At 46.2% G+C, this 22,702-nt stretch overlaps 1 protein-coding gene across 1 annotated transcript in view; it reads left to right on the top strand.

Moving 5' to 3' along the window:
- The window catches only part of TBC1d7 (TBC1 domain family member 7), a 37,399-nt gene that overhangs the window by 6,506 nt on the left and 8,191 nt on the right, over positions 1-22,702 (top strand). The window contains exons 4-5 of the mRNA XM_084576268.1: positions 5,055-5,200; positions 15,854-15,983. Coding sequence (XP_084432394.1) covers positions 5,055-5,200; positions 15,854-15,983 — 276 coding nt within the window. The remainder of the gene's footprint in view (positions 1-5,054; positions 5,201-15,853; positions 15,984-22,702) is intronic.

The raw sequence follows: 22,702 nt of genomic DNA, 5'->3' as shown, positions 1-22,702 counted from the left end.
ATAACATACATTACGGGTTAGAGCAACACGATGCAGTTTGTGTGAAGTCACAACCGCATTAGTACGAAGATTTTTACAATACCCCCTGGCAGATTGAAGCTCCCAACTGCAAAAGCAACGAAATTGCTCTCGACGCTGTTGTAACCTGTGCACATTAGAATTTCACCTGACATTTCAGTCCCATTTGATGTTAGCAGACATTTTAATTCATTATTCTGTTGGCTTTACTGGCTTGTCGCTTCAGTTTTATGGAGCTTCATGTCTTGAGCAGTGTGTGTCACCCATACCTCCTTTATACTAGAATGAATTAATGAAATTCTTTTGTTGTTTTGGAAAATGTTTGGAAGAGCAGAAAAATCTGTCAGTGTGTTTTTATTGCTTCGCTATTTTAAAACTGCACTCTTTGATGAAGTTGTCATCATGTCAACATTTGCTTTAAGCGGTAGCCGCATGAGGCGACAACCCCTAGCGATCCGTCGCGCGACACCGCCGCCAGCGCCTATCATTGTCGCTGGTGCATACCACACGAAGCAATGGGGCTCAGCGACAGAGAGGTGCGTTTTCAGCGTTGCTTTGTTACCGCCGCCTCGTCATTCAGGCAAGGGGAGTGCAATCACGCTATATCCCATTTATAACACTAAACAGCATGAAGTACAATAAAACACTGATGAAATTTCTTGTAACACATCGTATTTTAAAGGGTCACAGCACAGCGATGCGTATACACTGCGATGCCGACTTGCATTGCAAGCAGTTACTTTCTCCTGCTCCTTTTGGAAATTGACAATATCTAGCCATGCTAACTTTTTTTTTTCTTTTATTACCCTTCCAAGCTTTTACTGAATTATCTCAATGCACTCATATATACACGGATCAGACGAAGTGAGCGCGTGCAGGCACCAGGTTCTTCACCCAAACCGGACTAGGAAAACAAACTTCACACGCAATTAAAAAAAAAAAAAAAATAGCCAGAACGGAAGTTGAGTGCCCCAAAGCCTTGTTCGATTGGCTGCTTCGCGAGTCATTTCCAGGCGACACGGGAAGTTTTCTAAAAACTCAGAAACTGAGCAACAGCGACGAGCGGCAATGCTTTGCCGGCCCTCAGCCCGTCGCACAACACGTCGCTGCGAATTGTCGCCTCATGTGGTTAGCGCTTTAATGTTCCTTCCTTTTTCGTAAATAGCTGCTGGGGACTCAGTGGTAAGCAGCATTATTGCACGCAGCAAACCGTTGCGAGTGCTGTGACGTGAGAAATTTATCAAGGGTTTTACTCATTTCTTTAATAAGAGTTGAGATGACTTTGAGAATGTGTTCGTTTCCTTAAATGAAAAGGTGCTTGAGACACCTTAATATAGATGTATATTGTGACGTCACCACTGTTAGTTACCTGTCTGAAGCAAAAGTCATGAAATTTTATGCAGAAATAACAAAGCGGCGTTGTCAAGTCATCCTCTCTTTGAAAAAATTCACTGTCATTTTCCAAATATGTCATGCATATGAGCACAAGCCAGCTTGCTGTGGTAACATTTAAAAAAAGCAAAAACACTGCAGGCATGTGATAAAATAAAACCAGTGGCGTAGCTAGGGTCACCCGCACCTGATGCGGAAGCATGGTGCAGCAACCCCCCCCCCCCCCCCCCCCACCCCCACCCCTTTCTCCTCGTTCTAAGTACCGAATCGCAACTTCCTTTCTACCTCCTCTGCCCTCATGGCTTGCTTCGAAGTCAAGTTCGCTCTGCGCCCAACCACGCAGTACGAGTGAAGTGACATTTTTTTTTTTTTTAACACTTAGACGCAGCGATCGTACCGCACGGCTCAGCAAAATATCACATCAAAAGCACATATTTCCGGAAAAGGCAGAAACGTTAGAATGTGTGAGCTCTAAGGGAATTCACTGAGTGAGCGGCTTAAGACAGGTAATTGCCCAGTATGAGACCATAAGAACAAAGGGGCCTCATGTCTACGCAAGGGAGGGGCCTCTGAAATGTTGCATCCAGAAGTCTTCATCATGCTGCAGCTATCGGTCTTAGAATGTTCGACTGTGTTGTTAGTACCAGGAGGACAGTGGTTGTGAGGTAGCATAATGGGAGTTCACAGAGAAATACACTCCTTGAGCACACTCTGTAACCGAACCCTTTCCTCACTACTTTTATTGCCACGGGTTGTACTTGGGTCCCAAGCAGAGCCTTTCGCATGTCACATGCATGGGTGAAAGCCTTTTACTTTCTATACATTTAACTTTTATCCTCACCTTTTCTCCAGAAGGTGCAAGTTGACTCTCATATCCAGACTGCAAAGTTACCAACATGCATTGATGGCCAACTGAATATATTAAGCACGAGACGGCCTTTTGGAGCTGGGAGACGGTGGGCGTCTTAGGCTCATTTCTTTTTTAACGCTTTCAGTTGCATTTCTCACATTAACAATCACTTCACCTTTTTCATAGAAAATAAGCAAGAGCCGCATAATACACTGCGTGAGCACCCTTGAGTGCATTCACTCTCAATTCCCCTTTTAAAGCACCTGGCCTTGCACAAGGTGCCCTCCTTCCCTTCCAATTTTTTTTTTTCTTTCTAGTCGTGCCTAGAGGTCACACTTGCCATTCCACTAAGCAACAGGCCTTCCATGTCTTTCGGCATTTTGAAAGTGTGAGGTAGACGTACGTGTGACTAGGCCGAGGAGCGAGAACGGCACAGAGATAAATGAACAAGACAAAAGACTGCCGGAGAGATACTGCCAGCGGTCCTTGCTTGGAAAAGGAGAGCGAACTGCACGTACACAAAAAGTGCGATGAGGTAGCGCGGCCACCGATGGGTGTCGTCTAAAGCACGCTCCCGCACAGGGGTTTCCGATAGGTATCGTGCTGGTGCTTCCAGGGTACAAGTGTACACAGGCCCAGTTCAACATTAAAATGGCGCAGAGTCTCTGGTATAAACTAAGGCATGTGGTTTCAAGCACTCCTCACAACAGAATAATTCGTTCTGCGAGAAGATCACACTTGCCAGTCAGTGTCTCAGTGGCACCAGTGCGTGTCTTGTTGCGTCTTTACACAATAATTAATTTTGCCCCCGCCCCTCCCTTCTTATTCTGCACAGCTGCACCCACCTAGGCGCTGCACCCGGTGTGGACCGCACCCCCCGCACCCCTCTCGCGACGCCACTGAATAAAACAAGTGTTCTGCTCGTGTCAAGGGGTACCGGTGTATGCAAGGTGCCTTTAAGAAAGAATGCTGGCTAACTGGAACTTGACAAGGGCAAAGAAAGCACTCAGAAAGACTCAAGGCACAGAATAGGATTCACATATTGTGCATCCTCGGCTTTGCCGACCGCATGTGTGTCTGACCTTTCTTGTATTATCCTCATCTTTCTAACTGCTTTCGTCCTCCATACTTCACATCCAACCAGCCGGTCTAAACCTCTTCCCTTAAGGAACTTTAGTTAATGTGCAAAGATGCCACTGTTTTAGAGCAAGGCTGTTCAAACGAAACAGGTTATGGCTGTGGCATGGACAATAAATCCCATTTGCGTGGACTGCAGTCCAATGTTCGTCGGATGTGTGACGACACATTCACATTAGTCGTGCAAAATATTCTGTGTGATGTGTCTGATGCATATTCAAGGAGTGCATTTCTATAAACTTGTCAAAACATGTTTGCCAAGCTGCTAACCGACACATTCATTTGGAAGTTTATTCATTTGACGAAGTCAAGCTGTGGCAGGCTAACTCTCGCTGTCATTTCTTCATCCCAAAAGGAACCAAAAGGCTGGAAACGTTTATGCTTCTTTTTTTTTTGCATTCATGTAGTGGTAGTACCTTGTGGTAGTAGTAATATTGCTGAGGGATATGTCTGGCTTTTGCCAAACACATCCCTAACTACTATCTTGTTTACTGCAGAGGTTACGTGTGGGAGCTTGTTTACCCTCCCAAGCTGAATAAACAACCATTCATTGGCCCTCTTTTTTTTTTTTTTTTTTCCTAGTTTATTGATTTGTTTATTTTCCCAAAAAACTGTCCAGGCAAGCTTCTTTAGCTTATAGTTAGAACAGTAGGGGCATGGTCTGGGGGCCCAGACACTTTGGCTAGCAGTAGTGAAGGTCAGTCAGAAGTACAGCAAAGAAAGAAAGGCGCAACATTTATTGTGATAAAGCATGTGCACAACACAACACTACAAAAACATTAGTACAGAACAGAGAGGGATATAACATCATTCTCGCGAAAAAGCAAGTAAAAAATGTGGAACAGTTGTAAACCAGAAATGCACTTTTGCGAGATGTAGCACAAATTTAAAGCCCACCAGACAGGAGAAAGAAAACATTGGCTAAATGATACACATATAATTTAATTACAGCTCCATATACAATATTTGCATCCTACTCTATATTTACAGAAAGCATTCGCACTTTTCAGTTTAGATTTTTGCCTAATTTACTTTTGTTAAGGTTGCATGATAATTTATACTGCCAATTATTATGGAACCCTGGAACGAGCCTTGCTTCGAAGCTTCGAGCATAGTTAAGACGCCTTTGCTCAGTCATTTGTTTTTTTTATCATGTATTCCTCTTGTTAACTTTTTTTTTTAAACCTTATGTAGAAAGGACTACTGAACAGGTGTTCCAAAAGATGTTGCATTTACTCTTGGATTCCTGTTTTTTGACAGCCTAATTTGTGTCATGGGTATTGATGACAAAGCTATCTTCAGAGCCTGGGAATTACCTGAAATAAGAGAGCAATATCATGGAGGTCATTGGTCTAGTGGCCGTCTCCCAGAGATTGCTGCACTTGCAACACTTCTGACTGCTTTGTTTTAAATTGTGTTCTTAAGGGAATGCCACACTTACTTTGCCTGAACACATTTGCAATCGTGTGACATTTTTCCTCAGGCCATTGTTGATGCATTTGTTACATAGAACCACTTTTTTTGCAACTACTACCAAGAATTGAAAGAACATGCTTCTTTTTTTCCAAAGATGACTTGTGAGAAAGCCATATTGCCTCTGAGTCTAAACCTGCACAGCTAGTCGCTGTGAATAATCACGGTGTCTCTCTGGCCGCAGGGGAAGCAAGTGGAGGACACGCTGGAGAAAGAGGACCCCGAACTCTTCCAGCAGCTTCTCAGAGTGAAGGCATTTCCGGTGCTGCCCCTGGAAACATGGTTCCAGCGGTGCTTTGCCGAGGTCCTCGACGAGGATGCCTTAGTCAGGTGAGGGCCCCAAAATACTAATGCTGTAGCGTATGAGGCCACATAAATGAGAAAAAGGTGGTGGCTTGTGTCACTAAACTCTTTGATTGGTCAAGACAGGCCGTGTGATCTCATGGCATCGCTTACTCCACTGACCAATCAGTGGTCAGTCAGGTCACGTGAATATGTGATGTCATCAACCTCTCAGCCAGTCGGGGAATCCTGTAGTAAAGTTGGAAGGTGGTCTAGCAAGTGGCAAAGTTGCATGGGAAATAGCGGAGCTCTGCAGGGCTGTGAGGTCATCTACAGGGTCGTAGCCTCAGCCAAAGTTCTTCAAAAGATAGAAAAAAAAGCAGTTCTGCTGGAAAAGAAAAAATCTTCAGCAAAATTGTACCACTGCCCTTTGGGTCTATAGTTAGGTGCTCTACCTATACACCTCTGAGGAGCATTTGTTGGTGTAGTAGTTTGGAAGCCTTATGCAACCATCTCATACCTTATTAATTGGACCATTAATTAGCAACTGTACCACTTGATACTAGTTGTCAATACCAGTTATGACAACTAATTAAGTCAGTTACATAACAACAATGTAATATATTCATATGGCAATGCTACCGCATCAGCTCTGTACGATACTTAAGCCTCCCCTAATAATTTTCTGGCATTACTAACCACCTTGCAATGTGTCGCGTGAGTGATCTCATGATTATAATGAATGCAGACAGGTAAGAAGCAAGTTTTAATAATGTACCATGCTGTCTCCATCCACACTGGAATCAATCTCAATCACCAAACATGCTTCTTATGCTGGCTAAGAGACAAAGAATGTGCACGTGCCAAGCTCCATGATGTTCTCTGAGAGACTGAAAGACGGAGCTGGTAAATTTCGTCCAAATCATACATTACATATCCATAAGTGACTATGCCGCTCAGGCATGCAAGCCGACGCAGGCAACTGTTAAGCTCGAGGTGGCGAGCCGCAATGGCGTTTATTGGATTCTTCGGTCATTGCCTGCCTCCTGACTGTGTGGCTTGCACGGACCGGTGCCTACTTTGGAGACCTGTGGTGCCAGGCCCGATACAGTGACCTTGTGACTGCTCACGTTCCCACCCACCAGTCAGTTCAGTTCAGTTCAGTCGTGTCCGACTCTTCGTGACCCTATGGACCATATCACGCCACACTTTCCGGTCTCTCACTATCTTCCTAACATCACATAACTTCATCTGCAGCGCCTCGAGGATGCCATCTAACCATCGCGTTCGCTGCCTACCCCTTCTCCGGTGACCCTCAACCTTTCCCAACATCAAATTTTTCTCCAGCGACTCCTCTCTTCTCATCAGATGACCAAAGTAGCTGAGCTTTAACTTCATAATTTGACCCTCCAATGAGCAGTCAGGGTTTATGGTCGACAATATTGACTGATTTGATCTTCTGGAAGTCCAGAGTCTCCGCCAGCACCACAATTCAAACGCGTCAATTCTTTGGCAGTCAGCCTTCTTCACAGTCCAACTCTCGCATCCATACATCTCAGCTGGAAAGACCATAGCACGAGTTATATGGATCTTGGTTGGCAGTGTAATGTCTCTGCTCCTTACTAGGCGGTCAAGGCTAGCCATGGCTCTCTTTCCCAGAAGCAGGCGTCTCCTAATTTCATGGCTGCAGTCTCCTTCCGAGGTAATCTTGGAGCCCAAGAAGAGAAAATCTGTCACAGCTTCCACTTCTTGTCCATTGATGCTCCAGGACTTGATAGGGCAAGACGCCATGATCTTTGTCTTTTTAATATTCAGTTTAAGCTCAAACTTCTCACTCTCTTCTTGTATGCGCATCAGAAGTCTCTTGAGTTCCACTTCACTTTCTGCCATTAAAGTGGTATCATCCGCATATCTAAGGTTGTTGATACATTTTCCAGCAATCCCACCCACTCACTCACTTTCTAATACCCACATACTACAATGGGCACTGGCTTCTGTTCACAGTGGGACTTCTAACCAAAGTATCGAACCGGAACCGAACTGAACCCAAACATTTTTCGCCATCTTGGAACCCAAACTGGAACAAATTCGAGGAACCATTCCTAACAGGTTCACGGTACGGTTCCGAACCACTTTTGCCGGCAAATTGTCTTCATTATTTTTCCTTTTATCGCCGCTTGTAAAGCGTTCTCCTCACTTATTTCCAAAGCTCCACTTCACACCGCAAACATCACAACCATATCGAAAAATTGTCCTTACAAATATATGACAAGAACGAAGAAAAGTACACTGCCACTTGCATAACACCAATCTGAGGTGTGAGGCTATCATTTCATGCCGAACACGGGTGGCCGCTGAACTGTGCGATGGCGCAGTGCAGCTGCCACCCTCGTGGAAAAAGTTGCCCCATTCAAGAGCCTAGGTTCCTTAGCAGTGAAATAATAGCGTATAATTCGTAAGTTGGGGTACATATTTAGATGAATAAAAATGTAATTATGTACAAATCAAAAATGAACTGATGAATCTGTTAAAAACAATTTTCACGCAAATCATTTTATTTTTCTATTGTTCGACGACATCGCAATGTGTCACATGGCATGTGCATAGCAGCCATATGCTATGCGACGCCAGCAGGTGCAATTAGGTTGACTGAGACATCAGAATGATAAGCCAATGCTGGCCGCCTTGGGCAACAATTTACTGGTCTGTTTTTGAGTTGTATAGAGCACAAAGATTATTAAGTTGATTTCCCTTTTTGTCTTCTCTTCATTTTTTCCGTAACAATGTTGCTTGTTTTATCTCCCTTGGCAAGTTAAACATGTCTGCAGTGAAGTTCCAATGTTCAAATGTGGAGACTGGGTGGAGCAAGGAACTGAGTGGAATTACAGTAAAACCTCGTTACAGAGACAATTTTTCCCAACTCTCGTATGTGCAGCAGTTTAGATTTCCTTATCTAAATTAGTGTTCTTGAGTGTTCTTTCTGTTTCAATATGCCAGGAACCGAGAAGGAGTGCCTCCTCTTGACTGGGAAGTCAAAATGTCCCAACGTTTCAGTCACACAGTGACTGAAACAACGGGGACTGAAACAACGGGGACTGAAACAACGGGGCCTCCTCTTGACTTCCCAGTCAAGAGGAGGCCCTTCTTCTCGACAGTGGCTAAAACAACAGGGACATTTTGACTTCTCAGGCAAGAGAAGGCCCTTCTCGACAGTGGCTGAAACAACGGGGACATATTGAAACGGAAAGAACACTCATATGAAACAGAATTTAGATAAGGAAATCTAAACTGCCACATATACGAGTTGTTACGACTCAAGTTGGTACAAGTCAGCTGCGTTGCATGAGCGTACCCGGGTTGTGTCTCTTCTAAATATGAAGAATTTACTTTAGGGGCCTGCAAAAGTTGCCCTTAGTAACAGAGTGTCTCTTGTAACCATGTCTCTTGTATGCAATGTTGCTAACGTAGCAAACATAGGAAAACCAACCAAACCATTTTCAAGTGTCTCTTATAACCGAGTGTCTCTTGTAACCATGTCTCTTGTAACGAGATTTTACTGGTAGGAGTATTAATTCACATGCTACTTGTTCCGGCCCATACAACTAGGGTGTTGAAAAAAAGAATGTGTTTCATCGCTTCATCCAGCGTCACTGATGCGAATGCCTAAGACAGTCTAGAAAGTGGCACTGAAAGCTAGAAGTGCACTGTTGAAAGGAAACGTAACTGCTGAGTGACGTGGTCCAAGGATTGTGCGGTGACGCGGGGGGTCTGGACAAAAACCTTAAAAAGCAAGAAGAGGGTCAAAGTGAAGTGGACCTAAGGAGCCTCTGACTAGGCCCTAAGTGAAAAAACAAAAAAAAACAGTAAAGCGAATGACAGTAGTTGTGCAACCGGTGAACTGCAGCATGAGACCCTTGATGTAACTTTACGTTGAGCAACGAGAAAAGGTGCCGAGCAAAACAGCATTGGGTCACCACATGGAAGCAGCTTCGGTGGATCGCCGGCTGCGATCAAGTACCACTGCAGACAGCAGCAGAATCTCCTACTAAGAGCTTACAAGCTGAGGATGAGCTTGAAGCATTTCTTATGGAAAGGGAGGAAGACTGCCTGCAAGGATTCAGCGACAACAGCAGTTCTCTTGAAATTGAAGAAGTACAGAGCCTGCTCTATACATTTGAAGAAGTGCCCATAATAAGCAAAGACTTCAGTGTTTTGTAATTTTGGGAGGAGAAATTGCAGCGCCCAGAACTGTATTCACTAGCTGCAGTAACGCTTGTTATACCATCTGCACAAGTCAGCATCAAAAGAACATTTTCTGAACTAAAGTATATATCCTGTGTTATCATTGAACCCGGATGACTTCAATAATCCTTGACAATGTCCTCTTCCTTCGGTCTTTTATGCTGGCGAATAAAAAGGTTGGCAGCATTTACTGAGCACATAATAAAATAATTGTGAGCAGCCATATTGTTATGTCATGCTTGTTGTAAATAATGAGACTAAACATAGTAGTCTAGCCTCTAAGTGGTTTTAGAAAAAGGTACTATTTAGTGCGCCTATACAGGCAAACATGACGCACGACAAGACGGTGGTTGTATCACATCGCAGCCACAGGAGTGGGACAATTAATTCAGTTCTCTGGCAAATAAGACAATGACTCCAAACCCGATATTGGGCGTAAGGACATACCGTGGCACCACCTCTCGGAAGCGCCCGCGTGACAAACTAAGTGAGATAACGCACGTTGAACGGCTGCTGTAGGATGCTCTTCTAGGCAGTTCAGCTGCGCGTTAACATTACATTAATTTTTTTATTTAATATACACGTCGGTCTGGGCCTGCATAAGCTTATTTTAAGCAAACACGAAACCTTTGTCTGTATAACGTCTCAAGCGGTGGAAGCGTCGTCTTCATAGTGTAACATGGACAAGCTGACTCAACACAACCTTACAAATGAGATCAATTGTCAAAATGTCCTTGTAGTATGTTTTAAGTGTTGGATTAGTGCTGTGTGGAGTTTTAAATGCTTTTAGAGAAAAAAAAAGGCACATTGAAAATAGCATTGAACCATTCATGCGCGTCGCTAATTAGACGAAAGGGCATTCATGTACTGGTAGAGGGGCATAGTTACTCCCATCGTTTACTTGCAGTTTCTAACAACTTCCTCACCTTGAAATTGAGATGCCACGATTAAGTGACATGGCAATGGAAACCTCACTGAAATCATGTCTTTTCATTACTACTTTTGCACTGGTTTTGATTTCAAATCTCTTAAATTTAATTTATCCATTGGGTCAAATTAATTATTTTTTATTCTTCCTTCCAAAATTTCGCTTTGGGAACACTGCCTATGATAAAGTGTGCAGAAGGATTGGTTTTGGTTGGGCTCCTTGTATTCTTCCTCAAGGGAAAATGTGTAGCGAGAGATCGAGAAAGAACGACGACCACTGAATGCTGCCTGTCTGGCCCAGGGAAACACTTTTCAAGTGAAGCCCGCCCGCTTTCTTCAAAATCCTCAGGCGTGAAAATTTTGAGCTGGTGGCCTTCGTGCAGCAAAGCGAAAGTGGCGTTATACTGAGCAGCTTGAGACGCAAGCTCCGTGTTCAGCGAAAATTTCTTCACTCTCTCTCCCTGCCGCGGAAAATGCTTCTTTCTTGTGAATGGTTTCATCGCCATCCGTGTATACCATCGTCACCGGTAAAATACGCACCGTAGTGGCTACCGACCGAGTGTGCAGAATGGGTCAGGGTCACAGGGGTGGGCTACAACGAGTTTTGCTCGCGCCAAACGCTTTCGCTCCACATGCTGCCCTGCGGCCGTGAATCACCGAAGCTAGTGAGTTCTAAATGACGGCGAGCTTCTGCGCGCACAGGCCTTTCGTGATCTGGTGGAGGTCCGAAGCGAGCCGTTCGTCGAGAACCGACTAGAACGGCCTTGCCGCGGCCGCCGTCCCTTCCCTTCTTCTGTAGTATTTAAAAGTGTCTTTCGTTCTCAACAATCCAGGGGTCTGAAAGCCGAAAGCACTGAGCCTTGGGGTGATCTGTTCGTTGCGCAAACGGCATCAGACGCCTTGCGGAAAAGGGCAAAAGTTATGGGGGAAAGAGAAATTTGGTGTAAATGTCCCTTAACTCACCGAAGCAGTTGATTTTTATGCCTTGTCCAAAGATCCGTTCTTCCTCAACAAGAAAATTGGTCGCGCTCTCCAGATTACCACGACCGAGCTAAAGAGAGAGAAAAAAAAACGAGGCAATACCGTACGCCGTCGAAGGCGAAGAAATTTGCAGACAATAGAGAAATAGAGATATTTTGGCAAAATCCTATGTGGGACCATAAGGTGTACCCTTGCTCTGGAGAAAGATTTGATGCTCGAAACAAGCGCGTTGCCGTCGTTTCGTTTATTATTGGGCTGCGGCACCAAGGGACGGAGGCCCCAAGCCGCCCAAGAGGAGAAGGAAAGTAGGGGCGAAGCATAGGCAGCTGGAAATCGTGTGCTCCAGGCATATAATCTGTCAAACTTTTTGTCCTTTTTTCTCAAAGGGAGATCCACACGAGGAACACAACAGAGAAGTGAGAAAGATACTACGCCTTCTTTTTTTATTTAATGCTTTTTAAGATGAAATAAAAGGTCCGTTCGAACGTTGTGACGGCGGTGTGCCCGGAATCTTTACAATTTTTTTTTTTTTCTCTTTCTCTCTTCTTTTTTTTTTTATCTCTTCCACGGCGTCTCTCATAGCCTGAGTCACTTTGGGACGTTTCGTCAGACGTCTCTCTTCTTCTCAAAGTTCGTGTTGGGAATAAACCTGGGGGCCTTCTACCCCGCCCGCATGAACGTTCTCAGCGGCAATCAATAACTGATTCCCTTATTCTCTCTCCCCACGCACGTTTGGATCTCCTCGGCCCCTTTCCATCTTCGTCTAGTGTTGTGCGCGCCTTTTTTATGCGCAACAACATTTTGTCAAAGTTTCTCTCTTTCCACTTATTGCTTTTTCTCTTGTCAACAGGAGAGGGCCGGGAAACAGGCGCTGTGGGATGAACCAAACGCCGGGGTAAGGCGCCCGAGTGGAAAGAAATGATAGGCAGAGGAAATCAGCACGGCCATGCAAGGCAGAAAGAGAAGAGGCGCGGGGGCGCCACCACTCCAGGACAATTCGGTCCGCCCTTGTTTCGCAGGATGGCGATGTCGATACTCAGAGGCGCTCTCGACGTTTTAGGCATCGTCACTGATGATGAGAGTCGAAGCGTACAGTCTGCCTGCCTGTCTGTCTGTCTGTCTGTCTGTCTGTCTTTGCAATGCTAGGCCGCTTTTCTTGGGCTCCAAGTGCGGCGGCGCCGGCGCTCTTCTTTTGTTCTCTAACCCTCGCGCTGGCGCCTGTGAAGCGGGCGGCGCTTCCTTCTTGAGAACGGAAAGAAATTCAATGAACACGTGCGCTGGTCGCATGTGCTGTGGGCATAAATGGGCTTCATTCACCGCTCTGGGCAAACACATGGTCTCTTCAGACGGGAGCCGAGTGTTTGCCTCCGCTGCCCTCCACTACGGCTCCTCTTTCTCTCCACTTTCACTAGTGATTTTTTCTCCGGGCTTAACATCCCACTCTGCCGTTCTAGGATGTGGGGTTGCAGTTGCGGCTACGGGGACTGCGAGGGATGGTTACAGCGTTCGACTACTGTTCCCAAGGTAGGCTTGACGTTTTAACCTCCTGATGGCCCATATCCCTTGGCGAAACATCACGGTCTGCCGGGGCGAAAAAAAAAAAAAAACGGAAAGCTGGAAAAGGACGTGGTGACAGACGCTTTTATTTTCTTGAACCCCGCCGTTAGCAGCGCTTCTCTTCCTCGCTCCGCGCGATGCTTGAGGCCAAAGAACGCCCCGAAGCTAATCTGTGCGAAGGCCTCTCCCACATTTCTCCACTTAACGTTGCCAGAAGAAAGAACCGAACGGGGCAAAATTGTCAGGATGCAAGTATTTGGCGGAGGGGCGGTGAGCACCATCAGGGACAGGACTTCCACGACACCGCGCCTTTCCCCTCCTATAAATCAAGAGGTCCTACCAGACTCAGGCTATGAGTAAAATTCTTTTCGTTCGATTTGCGTGTACCCCTCCCCCCCTCTTCCTGCGAGACCAAGGAGCATATAATGTGCCTGACTAAGCATCGTGCAAGATAATTTCAAGCTTTCTCTTATTCTTCCTATCCCAGCCGTCGCTTGAGGAACGCCCAGCGCCTGCGCCCTGATCTCGTCAACTCCCTTAGCTAAACTAGAGCGCCCTAGTTAGCAGTCCAGCCTCTTTCTTTTTGGGGAAATATCGAAACGGGCAGAGGTATGGGTAAGCTATTCTGACCAGCGGGTTGGAAAGGCGCACTAGATTGCTGCCTACGGCATTGTCACCAATGAGAAGAAGAAGAAGAAGAATCAGGGGCGTTCCAAGGCAATTTAAAGTCGCCGCAGGACGTTGGAGCAGCGACTTGAAAGTGTGTGCCTCCGTAGGCTGGAAATGCACGGAGAGATGCGACGCGCATAGATAGTGCAGGGAGAGGGGTTGCCGGGTAAGGCTGAAAAAAAAAACAAAGAAAACATCATAAACTGCACATTTCATGAGGACGAGATAGCTTACACTTTTTATTTCGTAGTGGGAAGAAACCTATAATCCATAAGCATTGTCTGTTTCAGGGCAATCTGGCGAACATCTTTTTGCAGGGCATCCAACTGCTGAGCATAGTGCCCTAGAAGGCTCTTAGCGAAAACAAAGTCTTGCAGGGAGTTGGTCATTCTCAAAGCCTCCCGGTGAGACGCAACCTGCACAGGTTCCAGTTTGTCTTCGTTGCTACTGTCACCATCCTCCGTGCCAGTGACTGCTGCGACGATAGCCTCATCTGTCAGCTCTTCATCTATCCTGACTGTATCATCGGCATGTAAAAATTCCTCAAGTCTCGACGCGTCGCCATCACTACCACTCACTCTAGACCAAAGTTCCGTCATTGATGTGCTGGCAGGAGCTTCGCAACCTTCCACATCGCCGGCAATCCCCAGCGAAGTCCGCCATAGTGGAGGAGCTTACTTCTGTCCATGTTCCAAAAATTAACTGTGCTGGCATCAGGAGCGAGATCTTCAAGTCTGGTGCCGGTCGCCGTGCTCGGACAGAAATGTCGAGATTCAGCGCGAGGCTGCTCGAAACACGTCGGCGATACAGTGCCTTGAAGCAAGCAGTCACGCCTGCATCCATAGGCTGCAAGCCTGCAGTGGTGTTAGGTGGGAGGAAAAAATACTTCCACATGCGAGAGCTTCTGAGCTGTTTGCTGCGCAGTGCAATTATTGAGCACCAATGCCACCTTCTTGCCTTCGCGCTGCATCTTCTGATCAAACTCGACCACCCACTGCGCATGCCATCCACGCTTTCCCGTTATGGCGGTAGCGAACCGAGTTCCTCGCTGCACCACGAAAACAGTGAGAATACTTAGTTTTCTATGACGAAGATCGGGCACTTGTTGCTGCCGTCCATGTTGTCACCACGCGCAGTTAGCTTTGCTTGCCACCCTGACAGGGATCACCTTTGACAGCATGCATCTTTGATGGTAGCATCTGGAAAAACAGCCCAGTCTCGTCCCATTGTGCAAGTCCTGCTCCGCATATGCTTCTCGGATGCAGAGCAGTATTTTCCCAAGATACTTCTGCCTAGCCTCGATGTCGAGCGATCCTGCCTCGCCCACGGCTGCCTCGTAGATGATTCCATGTCTACCCTTGAACCGTTGAATCCAAGTACCACCAGGCTGGAAATCGGTGTTGCATGGGAGGTATGCGAAGTGCTTCGTCTTCTCCACTAAAATCGGGCCACTAATCGGCAGGTTCACTGCACGGATGTTCAAGAGCCACTGGTAGAGTGCCTGTCCCTCAGAACGGCCATGCCTAGCAATGCCTTATGCCTTCCCTACTCCTCCACATGAGAAAGTGCTCCATCCTCTCCCACGTCTCCGTGGCATGCAAGCTTCCCCGGTGCACCCGACCAACACATTGGCTTGTCACGCTCTGTCCCGATTTCTTTTATTGTCGCTGCATCGGCGTTGTCGGCGTCTCCGCGTACGCACGCAGGTTTTTGTGGTCGCCGTGTTTTCGTTCACTTTCAGTGACTATATTTGATTGTTATAACTGATAGTATAATAAGAACATTCTAGTAAGCAGTTTATTTTACCATAAAAACATATGGCAAACCTAACAATGCAGTGGCTGCCCATTGTTATATCTGATACATTGTTAAAACTGGTATTGTTATAAGTGGGTTTGAATGTAGATGCAAACTGCCCTTCAGAATTGATCGTGCCACAATGTGCAGTAGATAAGACCAATGGCTACTTCTTTTTTTGTCGCAGATGTTATGCTTGCATTCGTTTAGTTTTTCTTTCAGATGTGGAGTTTTGCTGTTATCTCAGCTTAGGACATGCAAACAGTTTCTTTGTCTTCCACCTGAACTCTTACTGTGGCTGTTAAGCAATATGTAACACGTGCAGTGCTTTTAAGTAGGCATAGCCTGTATAATGCTGCAATTCATTTGTTTGTAGTGACTGTTAGTGATGGTCACTGAAACCATACTTCATTTTATAGGAACATGTCTGCCCAGCAGACTGTTCTCAGATTCATCAGTCAGTCGTCTCATGGCTGTCATCATAACTATTACTCACTCATTATGGCACCATGCTTGGCTTCCATTCAGGGTGTGGGACAAGGTCATCGGTGGCTCGGCCAAGATCCTGCCTCACGTGGCATCCGTGCTGCTCATGTCCCTACGCTCCACCCTGCTCAGTGTCACCGAGCTGACCGATGTCCTCGCACTGCTCGACAGGGTGAGCCTCCTTTGATCGCTCTCGCAAGACGCATCTTTAGGAGTGGGGACTTGTGGGCACTGTTCCCACATTAAGGTCGAGGAGAGGAGTGGTAGGAGGCTGTGCTCATGCTTCATGCCCAGGCCTAAAGCCCACACTTGAGTTTAGGCTGTGTTGCCCGTGAGCAGGGGTAAGGAGGCGATGACTCTTCTTGCCAAAGGCATTTTCTATCCTCTATAGGGCACATAATTTGCATTGGCGAACGGTTTCTGTCCAGAACATCAGATAGAACTCTGTATACTCATCACAACAGCTGCCTACAATATCTTGGAGCAGTCATCATGTGAATCAATGGCACTAATTAATCGAATTCAGTAAAAGGAGATATGCAAGTTAGCTTTTCAGAGGAACTGCTGACTGTTGCTTGTACAGGGTCGTCCACTTCTAGCCAGAACACGGTCACTGCTTTTAAAGCGACGTATCTGACGCAGGCAGATATCGATGCAAAGCGATGCAAGCACACAGAGACACGGATGTGCTGCTTCACATGGCCAGCCACTTTAGATTACTGCGTGGCCGGGTCGGATGCAATGACACCTTGAAAGCAGTGACCGTGTTCTAGCTAGAAGTGGACGAGGCTGTACATCTGAATTTCAGGGTATGACTGTGAGGTAGGCTTTGTTGTAAATTGTTTTAGTGTGCCACGAGATCAGTCATGGTTACAGTGTAAGATTATACTCAGGTGTTGACACTCCCCTTGACAACGCAGTCAGATCTTGCTTGCCACTGTTTGTGCTTCTTAGGATCTCAGACTCATGGTACCACAGGAAAAGGACCTGCGAAGCTGAAGAGCTGTGGCAGCTGTGCCGCAGGTGAATAATAAGGGAGTAATTGCTCAATGACGTCCACCCAAGTACAGCCAAACGGCTACAAAGGAAAGCTTACAGCCTTCGTTTATAGCCGTATGGCTGCGCTTGGGTGAACATCAATGAGTAATTACTCCTTTACTACAAATCTGCTCCACCTTGGGGGTTTCCCCTAAATATTCGAGACCCACCACAGTGGTGCAGTGGTTAGGGCACTCGACTGCTGTGCCCAAGGATGCGGGATCGGATCCCGGCCACAGCGGCCACTTTTCGATGGAGGCGAACAGCAAGGCGCCTGTGTGCTGTGCAGTGTCAGTTCACTGTGCAGTGTTCAGTGTCAAGAATCCCAGGTGGTGGAAATTTTTGGAGCCCTCCACAGTGGGCAGTACAGCATCCTCAAAACACGATGGGGCTGTTTTGTGCAAAGGGACCTTCTCTTTTGTAAAGAGCACTTCTCGGCAGTGCGCAGAGTGAAGCCGGAAAAAAATGTCGTTCTTACTTCGGTTTCCTTTCAGGCACAGACATCTATTGTACAGGTGTTCATCACATGAAATTACTGCGATGCAAATGACTTTCAGTAATTTTCTCAGGCACATACAATAATTTCAGCTTAACTTCAGGTAATTCGGACATTTCTTCTAGTCCCTTGAAGGCCGACTTAGCGAGAGTTTGCAGCAATCTGCAGCAGTATAATAGCTTTGCCCAGTTTCATGCAGTTCCGTCATATAAAAAAAGCTGATATTGGGCGCGGAGACATTCCGTGGTGCCGCCTCTTGGATGTGCCGCGTGACGCAGTAAGTGGGATAACTCGCTTTGAACTGTTGCTGTGTGATGCTTTTCTAGGCAGTTTAGCTGCGCGTTAATGCTTAATTTATTTTCTGCATATACACTTCGGTCTAAGCCTGTTGAAGACTATTTGAGACATTAGGCCAAATCTATTCAGCAAGAAGGCATTTCACAGAGTCTGTGACCTGTCGAAACAAAGCCCGGCGAGTCTGAACTACTGCTAGGTGCCGCACACCTGCAGGGTTGTTGTCGCTGTTGTTAAGGAAAGTGAACATGTGACACATCCAGTCACATAAGTGATCATAAACCACGGTAATCATTTTGGGAAAATTACGCTCTGTACCGCTACATCTCTGCTTTGCTCGGTAATCATATTTCTCTGCTAGAGGAACAGAGCTCTCAGGTGGTGACAGATGCGAGACACTTCGCACAGTCTCGGCAGAAGTGGCGCCATTCGGCTGAACCATAGTCTAGTTTTAAAGTGGGGATGAAGCGAAGAAATCTTTTAAAGCAACTGTGCCAAGGTGTGTTCTTTCTTGCACACTGACCGCGATCATTGCCACTCGGACTTCGGGTAGGTGTTTGTTTTTCGCGTAGTTTTGTTGGCCCTTGCGTAAGCAGATCGTGGTATGCACGGTTATTTGTCTTCTTGGTCCTTGGGCATTACTGGTGAAGTTTACTAAGGCGTGTCACAATGCGTACCGCTGCACATGGCAGCAGAAATGTTTAGTTTCGGGCATCAGTGCCTTCATTAAGAAGGCATTTAACACCTCCCCACTTTCACTTTCGGACGAATATTCCTTGCTCTGGGTAGTTAAAGCTAGCTGTTGGGCAAGTTTGTGATGATCTTCCATAGTTACAGCATGAAAGATGGGACAAGAAAGGAGAACACAACACAAAGCGCTGCTCTTTTTTTTTTTTTTCTTTTTGATGTTTTTGCGTTTTTCAGGCATAGCGAGAAGAGCATCCAAACCTTTCGATACATATGCATCCTTGTCCAAAACCACAAAACCTCCTTTATCAGCAGGAAGCGAAAACAAGTTATCTTTCAGCCAGTTAACAGACTTCTGAAGGGGAAGCTTTCTTCCTGAAAATCTATACCTCGTACACCATCAGATATTCACCATTCCGCCTGTTTTTTCGACTTTCCTAGAAACATGTCTCACTATATGGCACTGGGTAGGTACTAATCGGCGAAGAAGCCAGTATATTTTCTATCCCGCACAACAATCAGACTTCGTTAGGTTCACAAGTGATAAGCGCTACAATGAAAACCTTAATTCCAGTCCTTTGGCCACAACTCACGAAACTCTCCAACTCCATATAGGTGAAATCTTGCTCAATGAAATGCATGTTGCGCACACAAATGGCCACACACTTCTATACACATTGCCAACTTGTTCAATCAAGCTTCCCTCAGCTAAATTTTCGAGTAGAAATGAAAGCGTGCTCTCGGTTTTGTCGCATATACAGAGCAGTAACAGACCATGTCAACAGCCTAAATAAACTACAGCAACCACAGCGACGATGCACAATGAAAATGTGTCGTGCTGGCACAGACCAAAAAACAAAACTGCGGAGAAAACCGCAACTTTTATGTTGTAAAACGCACAAATTCAATTGAGCGCGTGCTTCAGCAACACTAAGCGGAGTCACGGGATCCCACTTGCTCTCCTATGTCGACACTAGCGCCGCCCGCACCAGTGGTGGAGCTCGTGCCCAATATGAAACCTTGTATAAAATTTATACTGAATACTTCAGTATACAAATGCACTTCTGTTCATTTGTAATTTATTTTTATTTCCAAACATTATGCAAATTTTGAAATAAACAAACAATGTTTGCTATATTTAAATTTTTTGTTTTTTCCCACGATATTCATATTTGAAAATTTCAGTATTCACACACTCCTCCTTTTTATGATATACTGCATTTTTCACTTGCTAAGCCTGCATAAATAGTGCAACTGGAATTAGGACTCGGCCTTCTTATCCTTGGAGCTCTTTATCAAAGTGCATTTACTGTAAGCTTTTGCTGGTTTATCCATGCGACTGCTGAGCACATGGTTAACTACTCCGCTTCTTAGAGATAAACGGGTCAAAGAGCCTGCGTCAGGTTGCCCAAATTGCAGTTGTGTACAGAGCACTTATGCCCATAATCAGGTCAAGTCGACTTCTGGACATGACTGGGTCTTGCACACATTCTACAGCAGCAGTGAGCACTTCATAACCACCAGATGAATATACCGCAACAACCCTCCATGGGCTCAGCCCACACCATGACTGCAGCTTGTGCAACAGTCGCCAAACCAGGACACAAGAGCTTAGTTTTAAGGAAAACTTTAATATATGCGTAGCGCCCACCACAACCAGTGCAGCAAAGAACCTAACATTCAATCATTGTGACACACACTTGCAGCACCAAACATAGGTTAATGCTCCTTGAAATGTCAGAAAAAGCAGGACATGACACTTTGCTTCTTCCACCTCTTCGCATCATCAGCACCTCTGCACCGCTGTGGTTGGCACACATACTAGAGAGTGAACATGTCTCTGCGCCCTCTGTGCCGTGACAGGCAGCGAGTGTCAACACCTGTGTATTCTTGCAGTGTTGTCATGACTCCTCTCTCCTTGATATATGTTGTTTGAAGGACAAAAACAAGCAGAAAAAAATTAGCTGTGATGTAACTTGTGGTTAAACCTAGAGTTACGCGAGAGCTATCTGCATGGCCACGCTTAGGTTCGGCTTGAAAGTAAAGACATAGCTTTTGCGAATAGTGGTTTAATCTATAATTCTAGCTTTATTTATGTTATAGGGAGCACTTTTGACTACTGAATTGCGATGAGGCGAAAATCTCTATCGCACAGTGGTCCGAAGCCCTCTACTTCAGCACCTCTTTCTCTCTATTTTCACTCTCACCTTTGCGATGACGTGATAGCGTAAGCTACCAGCCAACATATAAAGCCCCTCTTTAACCGAGCCATATTGTTACGTGGCGACAAGCAAAAAGGCAGCACAACATTACAACAGGGTGATTGATCATTAAGGCCTTCTATGAAGGCTGGCAGTATTTCTGAAATAAATACAGTCGAACCCGGATATATCGAACTCGAAGGGGATCGCGAAATAGTTCGATATATCGATAATTCGATATACAGAAATCGGCTTGTGACGGCACTTAGGATGCGAAAAAACGATGCCGTATTTGTCGCGTAATCAACCCACTCGCATAATGAACCCACCCTCCACTTTTGCACCCGAAAGTTTGAAAAAAAAAATGCGTTAAGGCCAGCTCGCTCACATGCAAGCGACTGAGCGATCTCAGCGACGAGCGGCAGCGACAGAGCGAAAATTTTCAAACTCGTTGGAACTGCGTCCCTCTTGCCGCTCGAGCACCGCGGCAGCTCAAAACAAGGTTTCTGTGTCGCCGTGGCGGCAGAAATCGCGAGCATTTTCGCTTGCATGTCTATGGCACGTCAGTCAGTTTCGGTCGTCTCATCCACAGCTCATTGGCAGCGTGCCAAGATGCTGCGCGGCGATAACGTCAGGGCGCGTGTTTATCTTTTGATAGCTCCTGCGGTGGCGGGGAGCGAACTTGGCAGAGTGCCCGTGATGGCTTGATTGCACAAGCCTGGTCCGATTTATCACGCCGCGCTTGGGGCGGGCGTTATGATCGCAGCAGCTGACCGCGTGCTTTCGCTGCGTGCTTTCGCTGATTCATACATGCAAAGATAAACGATAAAAAAAAAAAATAATAAACATCCCCGCAAAAAAAAAAAAAACTGCCGCTTCTAAACGTCCGCAGCCGCCATGTCTTACGCTACGCCGCGCGTACAGCACAGCGATAAGAAAGGATGACTCTCGCAAACAAAAACAAAAAAGCGAGAGAGAGAGAGAGAGAGAGACAGCTGCCGCTTCTTAACATCCACAGGCGCTGTAGCCACGTCAGCCGCCGCGCCGCCCCACGCAGAGGGTTCGCAACACACGCTGGATAAAGCGTCCGATGTCTGTCTGAAAACGGGCTGAGCTGGCTTGGCGCATGCGTTGCGCATGCTGAAGGAGAGAGATAGCTCGGCAAAAGAATGGGCACACCCACGCACATGGCTTGCAAACGTCATGTGCTGGCGCGCGGGAAACGACAACTGCAGATGCGCGCGCCTTCGGGGAATTGGCGCGGCGCTGCCCAGACCAGCCGTCGCCAAATTGTCCCCTCTCATTCCTTCCGCGCGTGGCTTGAAAATGTCACGCGGCAAACGGCCAAGGGTGATGCGATCGTCTTTGGGGAAGGCACACTTTCCAGTGCGTGGCGCGAAGTTCGATATATCGAACGACCGGTGAAATTGAGTTCGATATATGACGCGGCTTTCCTATACTTTTACATGGGATTTTCAAGGGGATATTTCGGGAGTTCGATATAACCAAAATTCGATATATCCGGGTTCGATATAACCGGGTTCGACTGTAAATAAATAGCTGGCCTAGTGCGAGGACGGCTCTTGTGCTACTGCTGATCTTCTACATCATAACAATATGAACATGCCTGTGTAGCCTAGGGATAATGTGAATGCAAAGGTCTTGGCAGGCTGATTGTGATATCACCCTCCCATATGAAAGGAAAGACCCAAGTTTGCAGCTCCTGCCAAACGTAATGTCAGGAAGCCTCACATCCCGTTAGTGCTCGGCCATGTCAACTGTCAGCTACCAACACGGCGAAATGGCAAGGCTGTGGCCAATGTAGCTCTCACTACAAAAAAAAATAATAATAAGAAACCTGCCCATTGAATTGTGGAAGGAGGCGTTTCATTTGCACTCGTAGATTTTTCCAAGGTAGTTTGAAACCTGCCAGTTCTATAATTTGCACAGCCATCGACTTATTGCTGAAATTTTTCAACGTCTGTTGATCATTGTAATGATACCATATACGCCATAAGCCAAGTGCTACTACAATTCGTCTCGTTTGCAAAGCAGTGAGTCCTGCTTGTTTGCTGCCGGCTTGCTGCTGCTGTCTTCTGGCTTTTTTCTGATGCCGATCACCCAAGAACTTGACAGCATTGCATCCATTGCTGCATCGTCATAGGCAGTGTTACA

This window comes from Amblyomma maculatum, chromosome 8 (genome assembly GCF_055883805.1).
Source record: "Amblyomma maculatum isolate TAMU_Amacu chromosome 8, ASM5588380v1, whole genome shotgun sequence".
Taxonomy (NCBI): Eukaryota; Metazoa; Arthropoda; class Arachnida; order Ixodida; family Ixodidae; genus Amblyomma; species Amblyomma maculatum.
The sequence above is the reverse complement of the archived record's forward strand: the minus strand, read 5'-3'. Positions and strand labels throughout refer to the sequence as shown.